This window comes from Carcharodon carcharias, chromosome 14, assembly GCF_017639515.1.
Source record: "Carcharodon carcharias isolate sCarCar2 chromosome 14, sCarCar2.pri, whole genome shotgun sequence".
Classification (NCBI taxonomy): domain Eukaryota; kingdom Metazoa; phylum Chordata; class Chondrichthyes; order Lamniformes; family Lamnidae; genus Carcharodon; species Carcharodon carcharias.
In genome coordinates, this window is record NC_054480.1 from 147,642,891 (window position 1) to 147,664,654 (window position 21,764).

At 39.5% G+C, this 21,764-nt stretch overlaps 1 protein-coding gene across 1 annotated transcript in view; it reads right to left on the reverse strand.

The window, feature by feature from the left end:
- LOC121287635 (protein unc-13 homolog A-like) overlaps positions 1–21,764 on the reverse strand; it is a 298,606-nt gene that overhangs the window by 116,630 nt on the left and 160,212 nt on the right. The window contains exons 16-20 of the mRNA XM_041205568.1: positions 20,956–21,125; positions 13,159–13,274; positions 6,946–7,109; positions 5,721–5,871; positions 1,029–1,097 (exon numbers count right to left, since the gene is read on the reverse strand). Coding sequence (XP_041061502.1) covers positions 1,029–1,097; positions 5,721–5,871; positions 6,946–7,109; positions 13,159–13,274; positions 20,956–21,125 — 670 coding nt within the window. The remainder of the gene's footprint in view (positions 1–1,028; positions 1,098–5,720; positions 5,872–6,945; positions 7,110–13,158; positions 13,275–20,955; positions 21,126–21,764) is intronic.

Consider the following 21,764-nt stretch of genomic DNA (forward strand, 5'->3'; position numbering starts at 1 on the left):
ACCTGAAGGCTGAAGTGAGCATCCCCAATTGTAGAGTTGCAGACTGTCATATATACATTACTTTTTGGTTGTATAATACATATTTTAAGGTTTATTTGAGAACAAATGTGCTTAAAAGGTTAAAATCTTAGAATAAATAATTAAGCAAAAATGTTAATATTGTTTCAGTACTATGACTTTAAATTAAGCTTCAGTACAATTACCTTCATATAAACATGACATATTGCTGATGCTGGAACTCTGAAACAAAAGCAGAAAATGCTGGAAATACTCAGCATGTTAACTTGCTGAGTGTTTCCAGCATTTTCTGTTAATTTCAATTACCTTAATTCTACACTAAATGGTGTCTCTATTCTGGACATCTGATTCCTGACACACCACTTTCAATTCAAACAGATATGAGCAATTTCTTGCTGTCAGTTTGAACCTACCAAAAAAAAAAGATAAAACTGCCAATATCCTTTTCCATTAGTGATAATTAGTAACTGGAAAGGTTAGCCATGGCTCTACCTTAACCTCTTTTCGTACTACTACTAAACTGCTGTAACCCTCTCCCATATACATTCTTTCTATTTTTATCTTTGTTTTTATATTTCTATAATAGCCTTGGAACTGCAGGGGTCTGTTAAGTGCAAAATATATCCATGACAATTTTTTTAACACTTAATATCTCAGTGTCAATTTAGTTAATGCAGTAGATTGATACTATAACAAAAAAAATTGTATCAACACAATTCCAAACATGAGAATGAGTATCTCATTCTGGGACACCAAGCCTGACAACTGACAATCTAAGCAAGATGCTTATTTCTCCATTGTAACTGTAGTTTCTTTTATTGTGGTTGCTATTTTCTGAATCCAGTACAGTTTAGATAAACCTCAAAGGTGACTGACATTAACACAGGCTATGGTATCTTTTGTACAACATTATTTTTAATTTCTAATAAGGATTTTTATTACTATTTTTAATCATGGCATAATTCTGCTTAGGTGAAAAGAAACTCAAAACTTTTTGTGTCAAAACTCACCCTATACATTGACAGATCAATGCGAAGAGAATTGTGCAGTTGGTCCAGAAGTTTTACAAACCTCTCTTTCTGCAAGAGAAAACAGAAACATCTTAATAATGATTTGAAACTCAAGAGTAGATTTTCAACCTGCTACCTGGCCATTAAACTCCTGTCACATATCAGCTACTCCTTTTAGAAACTGCCCAATTTTCATTTCTACTGATTATGTTGGAAACAAAACATGTCCCGATATGTTTAAGTAGGCACAATTTCTGATTAATGATCCGCCTATCTAAGTAATAGTATATCATCTCAATCAAAATAAATCATTTGGACAAATTATTCTGAATTGATTCAAAAGAACTAAGCAACACCAACACTCTGTCATTCATGATAACAAAGCAGTTATAGAATTAGAACCATGACTCATACACATAATAGCTATACCACTTTCCTTTTTACCGCTTTTCCACATGAATCGAACACCCGAAACTCCACTGGGATTCTACAATGGAACATAGCCATCATGTTCTGCAGCAAACTGCACAGTATTCTTTTATTATCAACATATATGGCGTCATACTTATTGTAGAATGCTTTAAACTTATGTGATTTTCTATCTCACATAAAATTAACCCATGAAGAATTTTCTTGTGTGCTTTGTCTTACGATAAAAACGTGAAAATAATGGATAGTATGGGTATTGAACTGGTATAATTCAAAGAATTGCACTAATAATAATGCTTGGTCAAATGGATCTGCACTAATGTTCATATGTTTGTTTCAAAATATGTTCAGTGTTTTCAAATAATGTTTGGTTCACCTCCTTCACTCTCCTAGAATGTCTATTGATCTTTAAAACATTACGCACATTTTCTTTTTCTGGGACAGACATGTCCCATTGCCACGAGTCTATATACACCATTGCCAATGAAGAAAATAATCTTCGCCGAGAGGTGGGGTGAAGTTTACAGCTCTGTTTCGGTGGGGCGGGGGCTGTAAAATGCGGCGAGCTGTTAAAAAGTCCATTGGCTTTGGCAGGTCCATAAAATCCTTCCGACATAAAATTCCACACATAGAGCTGACTAAAGCCAACGTTTAAAATCACACGTATACACATTATCTGAAGTCAAAACAACTTTGCATAAGAGGAAGTTTGATATCAAGAAACTTCTAAAGGCTAAAAGCAACTTTCTGATGTAATGATGGTTCCCAGGTTTTCAAACTATTGAGAATGGAACAAAAACTTGTATTTATATGATCTCTTTCAAATAATAAAATGTCCTAAAGGTGCAAGAAAGTTCATCAATGAGTGTTAACATTTTGTGTGTCTGAGAGTAAGTAAAGATTAATTACCTTATTTGAAGATGCATCCTCCTTACAATGTTAGGATTGTCCAGTAACAGGCCACAACATGCTGGGAAAGTCACAAAGGGATAGCCACTCTTTTAAGAAAATTGTGATATCTGTGGCATGTCCAGATGACTCACAATGGTTCCATATATAAGGGCGAACATTGCCTTGGGGCACCATGTTATTTTGTTCCAAGACATTTCTTGAAGACATGTTTTACATAGTGGAAAATTTTCCAAGGCTTGAGGGAATGGCAGAGTAGGTGTGTGGAGGATGCTCTTTAACCACTTACCTGAGAGCTATATCTGACAGTAACATTTCAAACTGCATCTATTCACGTAATTCTGAATATTTAGACAAGCAACGATAAGTTACCGAGGACGGACATGTCCTATTGTCACGATGCAGCCAGTTTATGTACACCATTGTCAATGAAAAAATAAACTTCGCCAAGAGATAGGGCTGTAAAATGCGGTGAGCGGTTCAAAAGTTCATTGACTTCAGCGGGACCAGAAAATCCCACCGGCGTAAAATTCCGCCCAGAGAGTTGACTAAAGCCAATTTTTAACATCACATGTACATAGGTTATATGAAGTCAAAATAAGAATAATTAAGTGCTCTATTTTGTCGCAGTCACCCAATGTATATTATCTATGGACACCTGTTTCAGGAATAATCAAGATGCAGTCATGCTGTGACTAATCATTTTGTATTTCCTACCAGTTACATGGCAACAAAGTAACATGCTTTCAAGAAGTCATTTGGGAAATCAATTTTCAATGACAGGCTTACTAAGTACCTTAGGTTTACATAAAGTTGACAGCTTCTGAGATGCTTGGAGACATTTGGTACATTCCAGCTACAGCACCTCAATAATCCACACAATGAAGATTATCTTTTACCTCAAATTTCTGAAGAGGAGAATATAAGTCTGAGAACATATGATGATCTACTTCAGCTCAGTCACCATGATTGCTCAACAATTCATCTCCTGCTGCAGAAATTTTTTCCAGTATAAATGAGTGAGATTGGTCATGTGGGTAATGTCTCAGATGTCACAAAATATCTTAAAAGGCAACTTTATAAGTAATATTTTCCAGTATGCCAGTAGCGCATAGAAGATCAAATTCATAGAAGAATGAGAAATATACAAGAACAATTGGAATTCAGTGTTTGCAAACGTGGCAAGACATATTGGCTCTCTTAAACCACGATAATAGTGATGACTTTGTCTTTTGTATGGACTATTAGTCCCAGGTACCAGCAATCTAAGCTTTCAAAATGTCAAAATAATGCATATTTACATCTGATTTTCTCCCAATATACAATTTTTTCATTACAAACTTTGAGACTTAAGTCACAAAGTAACAAAGAATGTTTGATCTTAAACCATCTAATTTAGTGCCTATTGAAACTATTTGAAAATAGTTAATTTACATTTATTAAGGTGGTATGCAGTTCATAAATTATTCATTTAAACAGGTCATGTCCCAAGAAGTACTGTGCCTTTATAAATTATTACTGTAATATACGGAACGATTATGGTGCATTTTCACTAGCTGCATAAACCAATAGATTGCAAATCGGCTATAAAATTTTTATTAACCTTTCTAAACACCTATGTTTTTACAGCACATTAATTTAAATCTTAATCTGTGGGAGAAAGGAAGAATCAAGACTATGAAGACATAACAGCTTAACAGGTTATTTTTCTGGGAACTCATTTACAAAGTGACTGTGAGTACAATAACTGGAGTTATAAAGTGGGTGGTAGGGTTCTGAAAATAATTGGAAGATTTTATCAGCTGAATGGCCTTACAGTTATTGCATGCTGACTTTGGGTGACAGAGAAAGGGCATGGGAGGGAGATAAGCTGAATTTCCCTTGAAGAGGGCAGACATGACTTGATGGGCCAATTGGGCTCTTGCTATGCTATAACCAAGTAATGATTTGATCATAAAGTAGCAGTTGCATTGCTCATGCTGAATCAGAGATTTTAAAACAGAGATGTTATGCCATATAGGATTCCCAGGGGCACGGATTCCTCAATATCGGGGGATCTAGGGGGCAGTTGGTTCCATTAGCATCCACTACCCACTTGCCCATTGGCCCTTTTGCATGTAGTATGGTCTGATACGAACATTCAACACTTTGGTCTGGAATTTCCTCCCTGGGCGCAACCAGGAAGTTAAATCTGAAAACGCACCCAATGTCATGTCCATTCTGCTGATGCCAAGTTACACCCAAGTATCTTATCAATCTCATTTGAAAATGCCCAAACTTAAAATGGGCATAAATCATTAAAAGCAAATTCGGGCCTAAGGAAGGCAGTATGTTTCTTCTTGAAGTATAAAAAATATAGAAATTTCAACTCATTTATAACTACCATTCATGCCCATCTGGCACAGCATGTTTAGGAATCTCAATCACGGAAGCTCTTCAATTTTTAATGTACTTAGGCCATAAAAATGTTCTAAACTAAACAGAAAATAGCACTGAGTAAGGACAATTGAAAAGAAGTTTTAAAAAATGAAATAAAATTGAAATGAAACATCAGGAGGATAACTTTAATTCCTGCTGCACCTGAAAATCTGGTTGTGTGTGGTCAGTTTTATGGGCAAACATTAAATCAGGCAGAGGGTTTGATAGCTGACCATAAAAGATCAAGGCGATTTGGGCATATCATATTTATGCATTTAACTCACTTCTGCCCAAAATTCTGCGATCCTTTAAACCATGCAATTGGACTTTTAACGCATCTCTGGGTGCTCCAAGCTATAGTCCGAAGATAACGAGAGCACAATTTGTTACATGTGGTATTCTTACTTTTTATGTCTTGATCTCATCACTGATTAGATGATATGAAACAATTACTACTGCAATACATAGCAGGAACTATTATGCTATATTTCAGATGACTACCATGATTATCAGTGTGAGTTATTACAATACTTTGTAAAAAATGGAATCATTTCCTATGTACAGTAGGATGCGTGAGTTTAGATCCACACCTGTTTTTAACTTCTAGCCTTTCTGTGGATACATACAAGCTAAAGGCCCCTGTTAACAATAGTTTATCGATGAACAAATTCTGATATCTTTTCTACCATCCTAACAATGAAGGTTATAAATTGTCCATGGACTATTGGTTCAATTTCACACAGTCTTTGCAGAAATGAAAAATTGCAAACAAGCTAATTTCAATCTTGCTGTCCAAAAACCCTGTTTAACTAAGTCCACGTCAATGAAATTGGAGGTGAATTTTCACAATCTTCACAGAAAGTTTTAGATGACTTTACAATTACAGAGAATCAATGTAAAATGTGAAAAATCTGCTGCCCTGTTATTAATACATACCCCAAAATTGGAGGCTGAAAAACGATCAGAGGCAGATACATTGGTAGAGGCAGTGGTATGCGCATAGTAAGCATTGATATTTGCCAACAGAGTACTCATTACAGCTGGTACTCCAGGGCACATGTACTTTGAAGACAGGCAGGCAAAATGCCTACAAAGGTATAATAGAAATACAATAGTTAGAGGCAATAGCACATTTTTCTAAATTTTAATTTGTCTTTTAAATATACAATATCTGTTGAAGATAAATGCAATCCCAATAGTAGTTCTAACTCTTAATAGCTGAACTATATCATTTAAAACTTGTATGGTCCCAGGTATGGGCTATTTATGTTAAAATAATCTCATTTGGGTCTGTGATGAGTGGAGCTACAACTGGTAGTGCCTTAGGTTAGAGGCAGAAACTTAGCTGTCCAATGGTCACTGTCAAAGATGCATACGTGCACATTTAGTAAATGCCGGATAAGCCTTGAATATCTTCCCTCCCTATCACAGTGAAACAGCCTACTGACACAAGAACAAGACATACACTTGAGTAGTAGTCAAGGGAACAGGAACTCAGAGGGTGCCTTGCTCATAGCAGAATACAACAGTCAACACATTCAACGCAGGTGTACAGTGAAGAACAATTGACAACAAAAGTTTCTAAGAAAAGGGAAATTGTAACTGGAACAGAAATATTAAGCAAGTAATGGCTGGAGCTACCAACCTCTGGAGTGGTGATTTGCTAAAGATATGAAACCAGAGGTCAACTTTTTGAAGAGTCAAATAAAGTGTTTTAATTAGCTATACTATTTCATCTCAGCATAGCAGAAATTCATATGGCAAGGAACAAACATTCCCTTAGCAACAGCACTGGCAGGAATGGCAGTCACACCAATGGTAATAAATGATGTTGTTTTTAGTGGTTTGAAGTGATGCCTCATGCTTAGACTCTGCATTTTTACTGAGGGATCTACTGGATGCAATACTTATGATAACATTGACATGAGATGTTGTGGTCAAAGAATAGTTCCTGCTAGTTATAGGAATTAAGGTAAAATATAAATATTTGTGAAAACGTTGACATATTTTACAATCCTCTGATTGGACCACACCACAATATTTTTAATCACATTGATTAAAATGGAGAACCATTAATGTTGCGTACTTAGTGCCAGCATTGAGCAGATCATTTCACTCATTCTTTCAAAAAGAGATCATTGAAACAGCCACATAAACTTACGTCATAGCCTGATAAATGGATTCTATACCAAATCGCATTGCAAACTCATCCACTATTTCTTGGGCAGTTTCATCAAAATAAACTTTCCAGGCATCATCTCCCTTTGCATCTGGGATCTTCACAACTCCATTGTTTTGTATATCCGTCAGGTAATGAAACTGATTCTGTATGTAGAAGGATACAAAAATCATAACATTCTTTGACAGTAAAACGACAACTAAATGCTGTTTATATAGACAACTTGTTTGAAACTTTTAACTGAGGCATTGTTATGTGAGGACTATTATTATATCACTACAATTATATACTAAATATGCATGACACAGGGCAAGGTATTTGTGGGAAAGGGGAAAATGGGTTGTTTTGTTCCTTCCAATTTGTGAAACTGTCCACAGTACTGTATATAAATCAATAAACTTCAAGTAAATCTGGTTCTGAATGTTGGCATAAATGGGGTGTAATACCAATTGTATACTCCAATGAAAAATTTCAGGACTGCCACTAAAATTGAAAACAAAATTTTAAGCTGAAGGAAACAACGGAACAAATTCCCCTAGAAAACACAAGCTTCATCAACATTAAAGTCAGAAAAATCCTGAGAATTACATTCAGCCAAGAACAGTTAGGCTGTAGCCTAATCAAGAAATTCAACTGATACTATAAAGTGATATGTAAGTTAACTGAATCCAGTTAGTGATTTTGAATCTCTTCTGAAGTTGATGCTTTATTTGACTATAAATGAAATGGGCCTGAATTTTTCCAACGTCGGGCAGGTTTGGTGGGAGCGATCGTCTCCGCGCTGCCATTTTACACGGGTGGGTGGGAGCGATCGTCTCCGCACTGCCATTTTACGTGGGTGGGCCAAATGAGGCCCGCGTCCAGCGTAATGTTTGACTCCGGCATCAGCCTGAAGGGGGCAGGCGGGGGTGGGAGGTCAGTGTCCGCCGGGTCCAATGCTGACCCAGCGGCCTATTCAAAAGTGCGCCGGCAGCTATGCTAATGCTGTCATTGACCTGGAGTACCGTTACCATGCAGAATGTCGTTGCTGAACACAGCAGACAGGAGGGCAGCTCAGTGGGGCAGTTGGCCCTGAGGTTTTCTGGCGAGTGTCTCCCTGCCCTCCTGGAGGAGGTGGCAGCACGGAGAGAGATCCTTGTCCCCAGGGGTAGGAGGAGGAGGCGCCCCCCCCCCCCCCCCCCCCACAACATCACCAAACATGCCTGGGAGGAGGTGGCACCCAGGCTGAGCTCCTGTGATGGGGTGAGGCGCACACGGGGTGCAGTGCCGCAAGCGACTAAATGACCTCCTGCAATCAGAAAGGGGGAGTACCGAGTTGGCATGGGCTACTTAGCACAGCAGTAAGGAGCACCCCCCTGCCCCCTGCCCATCTTGGGCCTCGAGAGCTCTTAGAGTGTGAGTGGCAAATGTCAATGAGGCAGCATCTGGGCAAGAGGGTGAGCCCTGGCTGCTTGGAATGAGTGTGTTGTGGCTCCAGGGTCACGAATCAGCTGAGCCCTGCAAGGTGTTCCTCAGGTGGAGTTGGCCAGGCTGCAATGGGGCTGCAGGTACAGGGTGGACTAATCAATGCTCCTCTCTCCTTTCAGGAGAAGACAACACACGATAATGCTGGAAGTTTGTGGACTGGTGGAGGAGCACCCCATCTTCTAATCCTGTCCGGATATGAGCCAGAGGCCCTGGAGCTGGAGAGGCGCCATGCGCCCAGGTCAACCAGCCGCGGTGAGGTTGGGGTGCCACTGGGAGGTAAGGGTGCAGTGCACTGAGGTCAGAATGTCTGTAATAGCAACCATTCCACTGTTGTCTGTATATTGATGTGAGCCTTGAACATGGAATCCTCACTGATAATGGAAAGACAAGGGCACTTCAAATAATGACATGTCCTTGTTCTTCCTTTCAGGCTCACCAGGAGACCGTCGGGGTCAGGAGCCTGAAGGGTCACCGCTGACCCCAGAGGACACAGAGGATCTAAACACACCAGCGTCATACTCTCTCAGCCGAGCAGGCACCAGCGCCTCAGTGGGCATTAGATCATCAGCTAATATCTCAGTTCACAGCAGTGAGGCCACTTCACATTCGCATGAGGTGCAGGCAGAGGCAGAGAGTGCCCAGGGCTCCGGAAATTGGAGGACTGCTGGGAACCAGGAACATGCTCAGTCAGTGGCTGATGATGTGCCTCTAGAGTTGTCCCTGAGGCAGCAGATGCTGGAAGTCCAGCAGGGTGTGCAGGAGGATCTGGTGGAGATACAAGAGGGAATGCGTGCCATGGTCTCCATTGTGGAGGAGTCCATGCGGAGTATGAGCAATGTGAAGGTGCACAAAATTTGGATTTATTTTAAAGTACCAGCCAGGACCAAAAGCTAGGGCGCCAAAGCACACACAGACAATCACAGCCTTACATGAAAGCTAAAAACTTGTACAAAGGGTTCAGCTGTAAATTTGCAATTAGGAAATAGGAGACACACACAGGTGGGGACACGGGATGACTCGATCAAGAAGTGGGGAATTTCACACCGTCTGATAGCCTTGAACCACATCCAGTCAGTCCCCGTAAACCTTTCGTACGGAACAAACAGACATTCTTTCACACATTGCTGTTTCCAAGAGGACAATGCCCAGTCTCTGCATTGCAATTACTGTACAAGAACACAATTATCAGCCCATCAGGGCGGGGGTGGGGGGGGGGGGTCATTGTGCTGTGGCCTTTGTCTAACTAATACCATTAAGTTGTAACTGATAGTAAAAAATATATAAACTGTGCTTATTTGAACTTCAGTGGAAAAGCCCCTGGACTGTCCAGCGTTTGCTCCTCGCATGTGTAATAAAGGAACCACATGAATATTGCATCTAGACTCTGAGTGTTGAAATTTTGTACCAGAGTATTCCTCGGATCTTTCAAATGCATTGACCCTCACGGCCAAGCGCACTGCCTCCTCCACGGAGAGAACGGCGACTCTCATGTAGAGGCTGCTCCAGGAGCTGAATCAGGGATTTCTGGGGATGCACTCAGACCTGCAGCCCTCACACCGGCAATGACCTCAGCTGGTCAGTGACAGTGGGGGAGATGGATTGGGCACCCAGTATCCCAGCCAGGTGCCCATCCATCATTGGTGGGCAAGGAGGTCTAAAGCGACCTGACGTTGGTGCATGAGCTGCCTGTTGTCTCTGCGGGCTCCGCTCCAGAAGACGGCAGCAGCTCCTCCACCTCCCTGCCAGTGACCATGGCATCCGGTGAGGCTGCAATGTTTGGGGAGATACCAGCTGTGGCACTGGCCGCCCCATCCCAGGCGGGGCCAGAACAGGCTCCACGGGCCAGAGGATGACCTTCAAGGTCATCAACGGCAACAGGACAGCAGAGTGAGCAGGCTGTTTCCAATGCCGGTGCCAGCGAGGGGGGAGCACCCATAAACGCAAACGTTCGGCACAATGCGGGCTTATCAATGGTGATAGTTTTTTGCCCCAGTTTTAAATTATTTATAAGTTGGTGTGATGTTGAACACCTTTCCATTTAATTTGATTTATGTATACCAGCACCTCATCATTAAATGTGTTTGTGTTCAACAAGCCTCTGGATGCTTCATTAGTTCTGCAGGTGAAAGGTAACCCATGATGTTATGAGTGACTTGTTTGTATTGAACTTTATTGAAATGGCACATGGGGCATGTTGTTCACAAAGTAAATGTTCCTGTCTGGTGTTGAGTACAGAGCCTGCAGCCCTGGCTTGTGGTGGTGGTTCATCTTGGGTAGGCTAGCTGAAGGAGCTATGGATCAAAGCCTCCCAGGTGTCCCTGCCTCCCTGGAGGTTGCCCTAGTCAGTGTCTATCCCCTCAGCTTTCTCCTGACCGCACTCATCCTTGGACTCACCACTGGACTCATCATCTGCAGCCAGAGCAGCTGCTTCAGCATCTTCTTCCTCCACTGTGCACCCCCCCCTTTCCAGCGCCAGATTGTGGTCAACGCAGCATGCAAGCACTATCAGTGACACACCATCTGGGGGGTACTGGAGTGTGCCCCTGAACAGTCCAGGCATCGGAAGCACATCTTGAGAAGACCGATGGCTCTCTCCACCACAGCCCTTGTGGGGCCCTGGCTCCTATTGTAGCGCTGCTCAGCTTCTGTTCTTGGATGGTGGAGAGGCGTCATGAGCCACCTTCTGAGGGGATAGCCCTTGTCACCCAGCAGCCATCCATCCAGCCAGGCTGGAGCACTGAAGAGCCTCGGCACCTGGGAGTGTCTGAGGATGTAGGCATCGTGGGAGCTGCCTGGGTACCTTGCACAGACTTGTAGAATCAGCATCCTGTGATCACACACTATCTGCACGTTCATGGAGTGGAAGCCCTTCCTGTTGACGAAGGCACCGGGCTCACCTGCTGGCGCCTTGATGGCCACATGTGTACAGTCTATAGCACCCTGGACACGGGGGAAGCCAGCAAAGGCCACAAAACCTCTGACTCGCTCTGTTTGGCTGGCCTCGTCCATGTGATAGTGAATGAAAGTCAATACCCGCCTGAACAGAGCGTCTGTCACCAGCTTGACACAACTTGGGCAGGTGATTGGAAAGAGCTGGAGGCATAGATGTTGAGTGTCACTGTGACCTTCAGCGCCACTGGCATGGGGTGTCCACCCACACAGTCGGAGCTGATCTCTGGGCCAATCCTCTGACAAATGGAAGTCACTGTCTCCCTTGAGAGGCGGAGCCTCCTTCGGCATTGCACCTCAGACATATTCAGGTAGCTTTATCACCGCCTGTAAACCCTGGCAGCAGCATATGGCATCTTCCTTTCTGCCTTGGACTTCCTGTTGGCCCTGCGCCCCTTGTGCCTGCGCCACTCCTCCCACAGGTGGCTCCCCTGGAGGGTGAATGTGCACTCCTGGCCTCCTCCCCCTTCTGGCCCTCTCTTCCTCCTCAGAGGAGGTGCCTTCAGTGGAGGCCACAATCCCCATTCCCAGGGTAGGGGAAGGCTGTCTGCTACCTGGAAAACCTGAAATGGTATGACTCCTCCGGGGTCCTGAACTGAAGCCTGTTATTTCTGTTAAAGCAACTCTGAAGCGAAATGAAGTTCTCCTGTTCACACAAGCGAGTAGCAGTAAGTTATAAGCTAAAGTACTAACTACTTGCGTTAGCGAGCCCACTCACCCCTCTTATAATGCCCGTGGATGAGGTTTTTGAAAATGTGGCCTACCCGCCTGCCCATTGTGCCCATGCTATGTCCTGAAAGTCACACGGGCTGCGCAAAATCAAATTCAATTGATGCCTCAAGGGCCTTAACTGGCCCGTTAATTAATGGCGGGTGCGCCCGTCTACTGACATATCACGATGGTGAGCGGTGATGTTGGGACACACGCTCAACATCATCACGCATCATTTTACATTCTGGCATGTCAAGCCCGGCCCTGCACACCGAATGTAAAATTTGGGCCTTGGAGTTTATGATTGGCTCTAAAAGAAAATGTTGCTAGTTGAGGGAGACATCGATAGTCACAAAGTTCTACATAGGTCAGACTACTCTGAAACATTGATAATGGTAACATAACCACTGTAATTTAACATGTGACAATTGACAGGTGATTATAAAAAAAACAAAAATGTATAAATATATAAAAATAACACATTTTCATTTGGTTTCCTTTATACAAAAATATAGGTAGAATAACAATCGTCTATTCATTATTGTATTTAAAACTGTCAGAGATTCAATTAGTTGATGGAAAAGACCATCTGGAACAGCAGATATCTCAGAAATTTAGAAGCAAAACTTTTCCATAAAGCAACCTATATATCTCTGTGGATTAAAATTCTGACATCTTTTCTGCCATTCAAATTGTCTGTGGAATATTGGTTCAATTTCATAGTCCTTGAAGTTAGAAAAATTACATACAAGCTAATTTCAATCTTGCTGTCCAAAAACCCTATTTAATCAAGTCCATGTCAATGAAATTAGAGTGAAGACACTAATATCTGCCACCTGTGACTTACAGAAAAGATGCTGTTAATGTTTAAGTATGTTTTTTCAGTAGGATACATCCAACATAATGACATCACTGGGAGAAACACAATTGCTGACGATTTTAACTCAGTTTTTCTTCCTTTATGTTCTTGACAAACACAATATCTAGGATATCAGAAGGTCTTCAGTGGACTCCACATTGAGGAATAAACAAAGACACCAATGTAATGACACATGGGTGATCCATTACCTCATGTAGACACGTGTATTGAACATGGTAAGGTGCTACTTTCTCCTCTCCTTTTATCTCCACGCTAATATGTAACCGGATGGCACCAGACACTGCAGATTTATCAGTACGCTTATCTGGATGTGGAAATTATCAATACAATACAGAAAAAGAAGTTAAACATTACAAGTAAAATTAATGTCAAGGAAGGTCCAAATCTAATTCTTCAAGACTTTTTTTGAAGTTTGCACAGTAGCAATTAATTTCAAGACATGCAGCTCTCAACTAGACTTCAAGAATTTATAATTTCCTAATGAGGATCATAGGAATAATAGTAGAGAAATGTATCCAAACATAGGAAACTTATAAGTGATTATATCCATCACTGGATAACCATACAAGTGAATTTTCATTTCATAAAATGTTTTTATTATGTCGTTGTATTTTGGCAGTTTTGGCTTTATGTTTGTGTCCTTGACAACATTTTGATTCAAACATCTATAATTAAAAATAAATAGTCTGAATGATGAAAGAAAATTGCATGTATCCTTCCAGTAGCTTTAAAAAAAATTAGCGAGTATAGTCCTTATTGCCTCCATTTTCTTTTTGGCTTAAATTCTGACTGGGAATTCTTTATTATTCACATATATATTTTATAAGCAATTGAACATTTCGATTAGACAGTTATATTATAACACACTCCTACAGAAGGATTTTTATGACTTTGCATACAGAGGTTATTATTCTGAGAAGCTTTCCATGTCTAATGACGCATGAGCAGACAAAATTCATACTTGTGTCTGTTTCCGTAGCTAGTTTTCCCTGGAGCAGATCACCAGCCTGTTGCCAGAGGCTATGGTTTGAGGGGCGCCACTCTACATCAAACATGGCTAACCAGGAGACTCTCCCACTCTTAATGCCTACCATAGATGTATTACAAGGATCTACAGGTTGATAATAAATCTGTTTTGCATTTCCCATTGCTATCAAGTCCTGAAGTGGGCTCGAACCCAGAGCTTCTGGCTCAGAGATAGGGTCACTACCCACTGCACCACAAGGCCTCGTCTGAGGTGATAACCATGGCCACAATTTGACCATTAACACCACTCCACATTAATACCAGCTCTTTATATTAAAGAAAATCCTACATCCAGTACATCCAGTAGAAAACGAAAAGTAGTTTTAGAGAAAGAACCATCCTTCAGGTCTTACAGTTTGTATATTAAAACAGGAAAACAAACAATGTTATTCTTGGATTATAGATAGTTAAGCAGGCCACAAAGAACTCATCACATAATAGCAAACAAGTTTGAGAGGAGACATAATCTAGATTTTTAAAATACTAAACGCAGTGGATTTGTAAATGAGGGTATGTCATTTACTTTGGACAACAGAGGACCTGATAATTAAATTAACATGGACGAGATCAGACATAATCCCTCCCTTCCCCACGCCAAAAGAGATGACAACTTTTTTTGAACAAGCTAATTATTCTTTTTCAGCTCAAATATGAAGAGTTATACATAATTCTACTCAGTATGATATCATTAGCAACTAAACACTTACCATTTTGATCTTCAGTAAAATGATAATGAAAAGGAGGGGCAATTTTTGTACATTTTGGTATATAAAAGTTATGTCACAGTTTACCATTCATTGCAAAAGATATCAGCCTAATAAAATAACTTAAATGTCCACTTATTTGATAACTTGAAACAAAAAAAATCAATTAAATTGAGGAATTTATTACAGCACAAATTCAGCACTTTGTAGCCCTGATTCTTTGGCCTCTGATCCTCTGGAGTGCAGCTCCCTGTTGTCAGCTTGGGAAAAATGAGTTACCTTAAATACTAAGTAATTTTCATTAAAAATTAGTCAAGGGTTGTACTAACTCAAAAAAAAGCTGAGTGTGTTTTAGTGCACCAGTAGCACATTTCCTTCCAGTTTTTGTTTTATTCATTCATTAGATGTGAGTGACACTGGCAAGGCCAGCATTTAATGCTTATCCCCAATTGCACTTGAGAAGGTGAGCTGCCTTCTTGAACCACTGCAATCCATACGATGTAGGTACACTTCACAGTGCTGCTAGGCAGTTAAAATTTTGAATTTGATTGAAGGTTAAAAACACTGCATGCAGCTAGATTTTACAGAGTATCTTTTTCTTTACAGTTTTCATCAGTGAATTTTTTACAGCAACATTTTTCATTTGTCAAATCATTGCTCCAGTTTCTTCTTAGTTCAGGATATAAAGAATGTGTGACCTCAAAAGAAGACAGAAGTACTAGTGGAAAAAAAATGGAATATAGAGGAAGGGGCAGTTGACTCAAGAGAAACTGGGTTAACAAATATTTTGCTTCTTTCCAACTGACAGTTTTTATAGCTTTTGCAATTTTAAGGATGCTGATACAGCTGAAACAAAGGACTAACATTTACAGTGATCTAGTAAAGTGTTTGATACTCAGCCAATGTCAGCATTAATATGTGTTTGCTTCTTGATAGCTTCAAAAACAAGTCTGACGTGACAGTTTAGCACCAAGATTCTTAGTCTAGTTCATTACCAAATCTGAAAGAGTTTACTTGAAATTCATATTTTCCTTTAACAGTTCAAAGAGAAAGAAACCTAACTATATCAGAAGTGTAAATCAGTTACTCCCTGATCTGTTTGAGTAATTCAAAAAGCAAGGCCGATTCTAAGATTTAAAGCTCTGAATTATGGAGACAGACTTAAATGAATTGAATTGTTTTCCCCACCATAGAAAAGAAGTTTGAGAGGAGACATAATCTAGATTTTTAAAATACTAAAAGCAGTGGATTTGTAAATGAGGGTATGTCATTTACTTTGGACAACAGAGCACATGATGATTAAATTAACATGAACGAGATTAGACATAATCCCTTCCTTCCCACTCCAAAAGAGATGCAGATAAAGCAGCTAATGTTGTGCTGGTTGATTGCAAATGGACAACTATGTGGTTATGCACAGCTTTCAGAGTTAGCTGAAGCATAAGTAAATTCATCACTTTTGTCATGCTCTAATAAACACTCGTATCAGTGTGGTGTTAACTGGCCATTTTTATTTTCAGACTGTCTAGAACATTCTGATCAAAAAGCAATAAAAACAATAGAAGAGACAGTTTGGAGTTTAATTGCTATAATGTGTTTATTCCCATCAGGGACCAACGAGTTTTCAGTTATTGTTTGTCAAACAATAGTGCCTTTGTGGTGTGATGTACTTTAAGTATTACACAAAAATGATTTTAGAACACATTATGAACTGTGATGGACATAAAGTAAAAAGCGAGCTTAAAAGAATTGCAAAGTTTCTTACCATTTGAATGGATTAATGATTATGTGTAAACTCTAAAAAAATAAACAACAGTTCTGTTTCAGCATGAACACTAAGCAGCACCACAACCTAATTAAAGATCATATATGTTGAGGAGAACTTATTAGGAAATGATTGTTTTTACATTACTTAAGGCATCTGTTCAGGAAAGAGTTACAGAAAGGGTACTATCATTTGGCTGACTACTTTTTTAGATTTTCCAAAACTTGGAGCATCTGATTTATTAATTATCTAAGACAGAGAAATAGACCCAAATTATTTTAGGTGCTTTGAATGATTTGAATAATTATTCAACTCATCATTTTCTGTTGGTGATGCTATGCTTATTATAAACTAGACATTATTATATTTTCCTGACAATAGAAATTAGTTTAAAGTGTTCAATGATGTAATTTAAAAAAGCTAGTTTATAACCAGAATTCCTCTCTTAAGTAGCTGCTATATAACTTAGGATCATAGAAAAGTTACATCACAGAAGGAGGCCATTCGGCCCATCTTGTCCATGCCAGCCTGAGGACACCCAGGTGCCCTTTCTAATCCCACCTCTCTGCACCCGGCCCATAGCCCTGCAGCTTACAGCACTTTAGGTGAAGATCCAGGTACTTTTTAAAAGAGTTTAAAGTTTCTGCCTCTACCAACAACTTGGGCAGTGAATTCCAGACACCCACTACCCTCTGCGTAAAAAAGTTCTTCCTCATGTCCCCCCTACACCTTCTGCCACTTATCTTGAATCTATGTCCCCTGGTTCTAGAATTCTCCATCAAGGGAAACAATTTTGTCCTGTCCGCTCTATCTATTCCCCTCATAATTTTGTACACCTCAATCAAGTCACCTCCCAGCCTTCTTTGTTCCAGGGAAAATAACCCCAACCAATCCAATCTCTCCTTGTAGCTACACTTTTCTAACCCTGGCAACATTCTTGTAAACCTCCTCTGCACTCTCTCTAGAGCTATTACGTCCTTCCTGTAATGTGGTGACCAGAACTGCACACAATACTCCAGTTGTGGCCTCACCAGTGTTTTATACAATTCCAACATTATATCCTTGCTTTTATATTCTATACCTCTGCCAATGAAGGAGAGCATTCCATATGCCTTCTTTACAACCTTGTCTACTTGAACTGCTGCCTTCATGGACCTGCGTACTTGTACGCCAAGATCTCTCACTTCATCTACCCCTCTTAGTATATTCCCATTTATTGCGTAATCCCTGTAACTGTTTGACCTCCCTAAATGTATGACCTCACACTTCTCTATGTTAAAATCCATCTGCTACTTTACCGCCCACTCCACCAAACCATCTATATCGTTTTGGAGATTATGGCTATCCTCTACACTATCTACTACTTGGCCAATCTTTGTGTCATCTGCAAATTTCCCAATCATGCCCCCCACGTTCACGTCCAAATCGTTAATATATAACACAAACAGCAAGGGTCCCAACACCGAGCCCTGTGGAACACCACTTGAGACAACTTTCCATTCGCAAAGGCATCCATCGACTATTACCCTTTGTTTCCTGTTACAAAGCCAACCTTTTATCCAGTTTGCCACATTACCCTGAATCCCATGGGCTTTTACTTTCCTGACCAATCTGCCATGTGGGACCTTGTCAAATGCCTTGCTAAAATCCATGTACACAACATCCACTGCACTACCTTCATCAACCCTTCTTGTCACTTCCTCAAAGAATTCAATCACATTTGTGAGGCAAGACCTTCCTTTAAGAAATCCATGCTGACCATCCCTGACTAGTCCATGCCTTTCCACATGACAGTTAATCCTATCTCTCAGGATTGATTCTACTAATTTGCTCACCACCGATATAAGACTAACTGGCCTATAATTGTTTGGCATTTCCTTTGATCCCTTTTTAAACAATGGAACTATGTTTGCATTTCTCCAGTTCTCTGGTACCTCCCCTGTATTTAGCCAAGATTCGAAAATCATCCTCAGAGCATCTGCTATCTCCTCCCTGACTTCCTTCAGCAGCCTCGGAAACAATCCATCTGGCCCTGGTGACTTATCAACTTTCAAGGATTTCAACCCTTCGAGTACTTCCTCTCTCTTTATGACTATCCTGTCCAATACCTCGCAGTGTTCCTCTTGGACTACTATATCTACATCCTCCCTTTCCTTTGTAAACATGGAGACAAAATATTCATTCAAAACCCTTCCCACAGCCTCTGCATCTATTCACAAGTTTCTATCTTCATCTCTGATAGGTCCCACTTTTTCCTTAACTAACCTTTTAGCGTTAATGTATTGGTAAAACATTTTTGGGTTATCTTTAACTTCACTTGATAATCTTTTTTCATGCCCTCTCTTTGATTTCCTTATTTCCTTTTTTACTTCGTCCCTGCACTTCCTATATTCATCTAGGCTATCTGTAGTGCTTAGTTCTTTGTGCCTATCGTAACCTTTCTTTTTCTGTTTGATCTTCCCCTGTATTCCTCTAGACAACCAGAGAGGTCTAGATTTGGCAGTATCACTCTTAATTTTGTAAGGGACATGTCTACTTTGTACAATTAGGATCTTGCTTTTTAGTGCTTCCCACTGGTTTTCCACTGTTTTGTCCTCCAGCCGTGCTGTCCAGTCCACCTCAGCCAAGTCCCTTCTCTTTTCTGCAAAATTTGCCTTCCCCCCAGTTCAAGACTTTTACTCCTGCCTTATCTCTGTCCTTTTCCAAGGTAATGGCAGATTTTCACTCAGTCTTACACTTTATTGCAGTTTGAGTACATTTCATATCAAATTTAGTTAAAATAGGCTAATATTTTATAATGTAGAACTTTTCAGTAGTGCATAGTATTATTGAAACCGTGTCTACTATAATGTCATTGAACGTGGCATTGCTAAACACCATACAATGACCAACTGAAAAAGCCAGTTCATAGGAACGTTAAACAGTAATAAATATAGCCAAAAGTAAATCAAATTGATAATATAATAAAAACATTAAAAATTGAAAGCAAATTAGCCCTTGGTGTTCTCTAATAAATATAATGTATATTTAAAAACATATAAATATATAACTGTGCTATGTATACAACTATAATATAAAACACTGTGTAATAACTAACAATATTTGCTGACAACACCTGGCATTCCAGACTCTGATACAAGTACTATGATCTACAAATGACAATGTATTTTTTTTTTGTGTATCCAGTACAGCTATAGGATTATTTCTCTGGATGCCAACTAATCCTTCTGCAAACAAAAAACAACCATATTTCAATGACACTATTGTCAACCAATGAGATGAAAAGGAGGCTATATTGGTATGAAAACTCAATAGATTTTGTTTATTGTACTTGCAACCATTCCAAGGTTCAAGGCTCACTATTGATTCTTCTTATTACTAAAACACTACAAAAGGCTTTTCTCTTTAGCTTCTGACACAGAATCCATAATTTCCTGTAAAGATTGACAATTGAGCTATCACCAGATTATCAAAGTATTCCCTCTCTCTCAGTGTTGAGATGTGCTCCTTGGTGGTCAGTGCCTCCCTGTGTGGCCTATTGCAAATCAGAAACTTACAATTGGAGAACTTTCATGACACCCTTACATAGCACAATGTGCACATACATGGTATAGGAGACCACTTTGTCCCTCCCTCAGTGACCTAAATATGCTGAATTTTCATATGTACTTATTTTATTTGAATATAAATGGTATTTAAATCATTTAATTTAAACTAGAATTAATTCTCTATTTACCTTCGCTATATTTACTTTTCTGTATTTCAAGGTCTTAAATAGATTGTTTAATAAACACTTATTTATAGAGAGTTCTAAGACAGAAGCTGTTTCTTGACTACACAAAACAGGTAAAATTATTATAATTTTATGTCATCAATAAAACTTGATTAAAATGTTTTGGATGACTTTTTATTAGATATTGTGTGTTGAACTTTGCAGGTGAAATGTAGACTAGCATATGATCTTTAATTCCTCTAAGCTTGTACACTACAGGCACACACTTTAAAAAATTAAAAACCTGTATGGGAATGTATCTCAGGTCTTGTAGCATTTTCTTTTGACTGCGTTCACATCAATATTCAGACTTTAAAACAGTAACTGAAAAAGGAAGTAAAACAAATAAAAAAATTCAACATATTTTTAATAGCATAATGGAGGTTGGCAAAATGCATTCTGCACCACTTAAAAAAAATCAATAGAGAATGCGTTAATAATATTTTTACGATTCTCTATTATATGCTTATTATTAGCCATCTCATCATGTCATAATTCAATGAGAGGGATGGGGAATGGTTTGAGGAATTCATTTTTGCATGTCCATCAGCACATTGCTCTGTACTTTGGGGATGAGTGTGACAGATCTTCTGGGCAACTTGCACTTTTGCGTGGACATTGTCACATTAAAATTATTAACCATTTAGATATGTCTAGAGGCAATAAAGAACAACCAGAACAAATATCTAACAAGGGAAAGCTAAACAATGGCACATACCTAGGTTATACCAGACATCCATCTCTCCACTTAGAGTTCGAACTTCAATGATCGTCTGTCCCAAAAAGTCATCAGATTCCCTCTTAAACCTTTGTTTTACCCGTGATTTGATGTCATCATCTTCATCCCATACTCGTACTTTTATTCGGTCAGATGAATTGTGACATTCACTGAAATGAAATAATTGTTATTTTCTGAATCAACAAAGTTTGCTTTTCAATTTGTTCTGCATTGTTCTGTTTTTACATTTTCAAATAGATGAAAGTACGAATTTTCAACTGAGTTTATATGTTGAGGTAACATGTATAATTTAGAATAAATAAGGTGTCATGGAACCTAGGTGGACTAAATGAATGAACACAGCAAGCTCTGACTGTAGCTAAGAAACAGTGAGAATAATTTTTAAAAACAAAGCAAAATACTGCAAATGCTGGAATTCTGAAATTAAAACAGAAATTCTTAGCAGGTCTTGCAGAATCTGCAGAGAAACAGAGTTAATATTTCATGTCAATGAACTTTCATCAGAACTGAAATATTTTCCAGGAAAGACCTGAAATGTTAACTCTCTTTCTCTTTCTTCAGATGCTGCCACACCTGCTGAATATTTCCAGCATTTGATAGTTTTAGTTCATAATAATTAAAGCTAGAAAGGATAATGGCAATGGAAAAATTGATTCGTTACTGTGCTACGTTGCTTTTCATTACAATTCTAGTGTTACTAACTATTGGCCGCAGGGTGCATCATGGAATTGTAATGGGGATTAGATCTCACACAATATTTTTATGAAATATTATATATGTCTATCATC